At 42.4% G+C, this 5,603-nt stretch overlaps 1 protein-coding gene across 1 annotated transcript in view; it reads right to left on the bottom strand.

Annotated features, from left to right (window-relative positions):
- Positions 1-4,472: 4,472 nt before the first annotated feature.
- Positions 4,473-5,603, bottom strand: part of ZNF410 (zinc finger protein 410) — a 23,074-nt gene continuing 21,943 nt past the window's right edge. Inside the window, exon 10 of the mRNA XM_019518848.1 lies at positions 4,473-5,096. Coding sequence (XP_019374393.1) covers positions 4,912-5,096 — 185 coding nt within the window. The 3' untranslated portion in view covers positions 4,473-4,911. The remainder of the gene's footprint in view (positions 5,097-5,603) is intronic.

Raw genomic sequence — 5,603 nt, forward strand, 5'->3', positions numbered from 1 at the left:
CTTGCAGGACCCTGCCTGGCTGCATGCTGGCCACATGTGGCCCAGCCCCAGTGAGGGGAGAGGGGCTGCTTTTCCCCCCAGCACCAGCAGTGATTAATGCGTGTTAAAGAAGTTAAATCAAAACCAAATTAAATGTGTTAATCATGCATGTTAACCACGATTAATTGACAGCCCTAAAACAAAGTAATTAATTGGGGGGGGTGTGGAATGTTTTCTTCAAAATAAAATTGAAGTACTAAGATTAAAAGATTGTAAAATGGCTCCTTTTTAAACTTTTTGTGAAATATCTGATTTTCCAAATGTCTTTAGGCTGGAGGGGGGTGGAGGGGAAGTGTAAGGAAGAGAATTTTTCCTTTGTCTGCAAGTATCTCATGTTCTATTAAAAGCCCAAGTAAATGGGATTTATAAGGGGTATCCAAGTGGTCCCAAAAGACTGGGGAGGTACTGCTTTTAATCTCAGTAGGGTGCTAATCTTGGAGTTTTAAATCACCAACACTGCTGTTTCACCATAGACCATTGTAGCAGAAAAGCTATGGTGGATTTTCAGTTAACTTCACAACTGGATCTCACTACCCTTACAATCACCCCCACTGGGATGTACAGTTGCAGATATATTTTTAGCATTAGAGGATGCAGTCAGGCACAGGGCTCAGCTAACATCTTTAGAAAGAAAAGATACAAAGTATAATTGAACTTTGTAAACTTAATAAAAACACCCATCTGTGAACCAGGTCAGAAGCCAAAGAACTATACAGGCAGTATATGGGAAGTTACCTCTGATTTCTAGTTTAAAAAAACAAAACAGAACAGTAATAAGCACTGAACCAAAATTGTATTATGGGACAAAGAGCACATAGCTGACCCTGAAACAGTCCTTTAACTGGTATCTAGCTTCTGGCTCTGTGATTTTAGATGGCATTCCAAGAATGTATCTATGTGAAGAAAAAGAGTGATGTCAACATTCCAGATCACCAACAAGGAGCCTTAGATTTTAGTTGAAGTCACTCAGGAAATAAATCCTCAAAGCTCCAAAGCAAGGATGGGAATGAAATATACTGTTGAATCCACAACCTCAAAATTTCTCCAGGAAGAGCACCTAATGGTTGGTTAAGCGATAGCTCGGCTTTGTAAAGTATTGTAGTTTACGAACAAAGTACCCTCAGCAGAAAGCTATTCAGAATATTGGTGATGGGAGAGCCACATCCCTCTCTTCCAGTGGCAGGATTAGAAAGAAAGGCACATGCCATTCCCACATGATTAGTTATTCTTGTTCAGTTTCAGGAATGAACTCATGGAGACAACATTAATTTGTTTCAATCTCCTATATCCTATTCTGGGATAAGGTTTAGTTTTGGTTCTGGCAGGTCATGAAAAATAAGCAGCTCTAGTTCAGGTCCTGTGCTTCTATTGGAAATCTGTGCACAGAAAACTGTTCTTAACAGCTTTAATGTTGTTCTGAACTGAACATGTGTCATTTACAATTACTATATCTTTTTTTCTTACAAAAGGAAGTAGAAAAAGATATAATAAATGGTAAAGAACATGTATTCAATTCAGAACAAAATTAAAGCTCTGTACAGAAGAGTATGACAGTCTTGTATGTTCCATAGCGAGCTGGTGCAACTCTTGCTCCAGATCACCCACAATTGCACTAGTACCCACAAACACACTACCTGTTCCAAAAAGTTCACCAAAACCTGTAGGAGTAGTTTGCATTCTTGCTATCGAGACCAGTTCACAACCACCCACTTTTAAGTGAAAATAGTCCAGTCTCCAGCCTGTGTTGAACCTCAGTGGGTGCATCTACATGTGCAATTAATGCGATAAAAAATTATGGTACAGTTTGCGCTGGAGTCAACTGCTCCCAAGGAACACATCACTTTGGGAGTCCAGGGGGTCAGCTCCAGGTGGTGGTAGCGAATGGGCTGGCTGGGGTATAGCGGTACCAATGTGCAGGGGTAGGTGGCAAGCAGCTCCCCACACTTTAGCACCCTTGTGCCCCAGCCAACCTCTCACAATTTACACGTTTCAGCGCAGGCAAGTGCTTTGCTGTAAAACAGTACTGCTGGGGACTGTTAATTACAGTGGAGTTAATTTACTGTGCCCTAATACTGGCACACATGTAGATAGTGATGCTTTACTGTGGAACTAATTAGTCAACTCTGCAGTAAAGTGCACATGTACCTACTGTATGTCAAAAGTCTAAAATGTCTGGAATGGGTGAAGTGACAGGAATAGCAACCAGTTGGTCTCTAAACATAGTAGTAAAACAGCAGTTGGGGAGAGAAAAAAAACAAAGCCACACAGAATGGAGGCAAAGTAGCATAAACTGAACTTACCTGAGCTAAAAGAATGCTGTTCCTTTTAGCACCTGAGAAAGACTAGTTTCCTGAATCTTCCAAACATTCTACCCAGAGGTGGGCAATTATTTTGGCTGGTGGGCTATTTAATGAGTTTTGGTGAGTTGTTGGGGCCTGCACAGAAATTCTTTCAGAAGGTAGCATTTTAACAAGTTATAGATAGAAAACAAATGATGTATTAAATTAAAAAAAGTCTACTATATTTTAAATTTATTTCAAAAAAACATTTTTGTCCTGACTTAAGTTTTTTTAAGTAGTGTGTGTACAGGCAATTAAGATTTTATTTTAAGCTATTATGCACTCTTATATAGTGTGTGTGGCAGGGGGTGTGGGTGTGAGGTATGTGTGTGGGGGGACTGCCTATGCACTAGGTCCTGGGAGCCAGCTGGGGGTGGCAGGAGGGGGTGGCAGGGCGAAGCTTGCACTACAGGTACAGTGCGCCCCCCCCCTCCCCATTTAGCCCACAGCTGCCCCTGCCCTGGTCAGTGTGATGCCTTCCACCCACTTGGCTACCCACAGATGGCTTGTGCTGGGCAGAGTGGGTAGAAGGCAGCCAGGAGCTGCAACTGAACTTCCATGTGCTGGGGCAGGAGAAACTCAGCTGCAGCTCCCCTCCCTCACCCACTGCCACCTTCCCACGCTACCTGCTGTCCAGACCAGTGTAGCAGGGGCAGGAGGATCCACTGCGAGAGGGGAGAGCAAAGCAGTACACAGGCGACTGCAGCAGCGGTGGGATCAGCCCTGCAGGAAGCTGTGCAACTGGCCAGGACGGGGGCCCTGGGAAGCTACACACCTCAGCTCCTCCAGAGCATGGCACAGGCTGCCCTGAGCAGGGCTTGGTCCCATGTAGAGCACTACAGGGGCAGCCACAGTTCAGATACAATCAATAGGTGGGCCGGATCCAGCCCACAAGCTGTATTTCACCCACCCCTGTTCTAACCAGACAATATCACCATCTACTGATTAGGACCTGAAGAACTACTGAAGATCCTGCTATCTTCCCCGTTGGCATATATATCTATATCTCTCTCTCTCTCATTCTTTCCATTCTCTGTTTGGCTGCTTAAATTGCCACCTTATATACAGAAGGCCAAGAAGATTTGACCTTGCAATATTTGGCAAGATCTGTTTGGCACACTGAAATTCCTGAGCAGTCCAGTTTTGCCAATATCTCGCACAGGACCTGGAGAGTCTAACAGTATCCTGTACTAGGCTTCAAAACCAATAAAAGCTGCAACCCGGACACAAAAGTCTTCTTGTTATTCTTTTTTCTTTCCCACTTTGAACATATTTACTGTGTCCTAAAAAGGAGAGTGAATTTTTAAACTGCCACCCAAGAGCTGCCAATTAAATGACAGAATTTACAATAAGAATATCTGATGCTATTTAAATGAGACTTCAAATAAGATTTACCCTATAAAATATTCAGTAAGAGAAAAAAGGGGAGCATGGCAATTACTAAAATAAAAGCCTGAGTTTTAAAATATTACATATAATAATTTGCATTTGATAAAATGTTACATGTCTTCTTTGAAGGATAAATCAAGCCTGAGCATTATAATTTTGACCTCAAGTACTGATTGCAGGATGCCTGGCATTGCTTCAGCAAGAAGCACTGTGAATCACAATTTCTATTTACATTTTCACTGACAACCTTTTACACTTTTAGCTTCTTTCATTCCTTGGAGCCTCAGAACAGCAGAGACTCCCTATGCCTAAGAAGGGTGCCTGTACCCAAAAGGTTGCCTAAAACTTTTTTTCTCCAGCTATTCAGTTGGTCTAATAAGAGATATCACTCAAAGAACCTGGCCTGCCTATGAATCACAACACATTTACATACTGTAGCACTATACTTTTAGAAACATAGACAGTCAACTGGGAACTAAAGCATTCTGAGCTCTTCATAAGAACCACTCTTGTGTGTGCAATATCCATTTTTGTAGTGCTAGTCCAGAGTGGGGTATTTTCACTCAGACAAAAGATTTGAGGCATCTAAAAGATTAACATTAAGCAGTTAGAAACCAGACAAATTCAAATATCAGTCTTTAACAAAATTCCTAAGTTTAGGGCTAAGGGGATGGAAAAAAAAAAAAAAGACAGAAACACAGTAGATGTGCTTAAGTGCTATTAAGTAGTTTATTTCAGATATTAAGAGTCAGCTCCTGACAGTGAGATGTATTAGAATAGTCTCCGATGGTAAAGAATGGAAGGCCTGTTGCTTGAGACATTTCAGTTTCTCTTCTGTTTGTACAGAGCCTAGCACAAGGAGGTCCTGGTCCACAACTAGGGCTCCAATAGATACAAGTATTTTTAGATTTTTGAGTGAACTGAAGCAATAATTCTGTGAAGTCTCCCCAGGACACGGGCCACATACCACCTAAGGGGTAGAACTCATTTCTGAAGTTATGCAAGAGAAATTTGGTCCAGTAGTTCTTTTCCAACTCCAGTTTCACAATTCATTTTCCACCTACCCACCCTGTGTGCCCAGTGAAAGCAATGCTCAGTCATCCCACTGCATTTATAGCAAGCTCCTAGGAGGAATGATCCTACTTCAGTCACCGCATATAAGAGGGCGGAAAAAGGAACAACTGGTCTCACCCTCCTCCACTCCAATAATTGATTCAGTATCCGGCAGGTGCAGAGACTCTACACCAAGACTGGGCTGAGAGTTCATGGAGATCAGATTCTTACTGTGTACTGCAGATTCTTCCAACAAACTGCTGCCCATCAGTGACTCTATTGCAAAAGCAATGTGTCATGAGCTAATGAGACACTGAACCCAGGACAGAGCCCAGCTGCCCATACTACCCCCAAAGGGCCTGACATCTCCATTTTACGCAGACCCATATTATAAAGACACCCATCTCCAGCTGCTACTCTGGCTCAGTTATATCAGTAGACTACCCAACAGAAAATCCCAGACTTTATAATGCAGATGTCTTCAAAAGCTCAAAAATATTATCCAGCTGAGTTTTATGCACAATGTGAATGACTTAGAAATAGGAGTGACTCAGCTTCTTAAAACAGGAGGATACAGGAACTTTAGGCCAAAAGATATCCTGGTTAGGTTAAAAAAGTGTGAGCCTCACTGCTCTTCAGCTGTTGTACGGAAATATCCTAAGTAAAGGACAAGAGGGTATCTTCCCAGGAAAGACTACGAAAATCCATTCTCTATACCAATCCACCCTACCCACACCTCCTTAGAGAGGGACAATCTGCTATTCCCAACTGGCCTATCCTTTC

This window comes from Gavialis gangeticus, unplaced genomic scaffold (genome assembly GCF_001723915.1).
Source record: "Gavialis gangeticus isolate Ggan-Ray unplaced genomic scaffold, GavGan_comp1, whole genome shotgun sequence".
NCBI lineage: Eukaryota > Metazoa > Chordata > Crocodylia > Gavialidae > Gavialis > Gavialis gangeticus.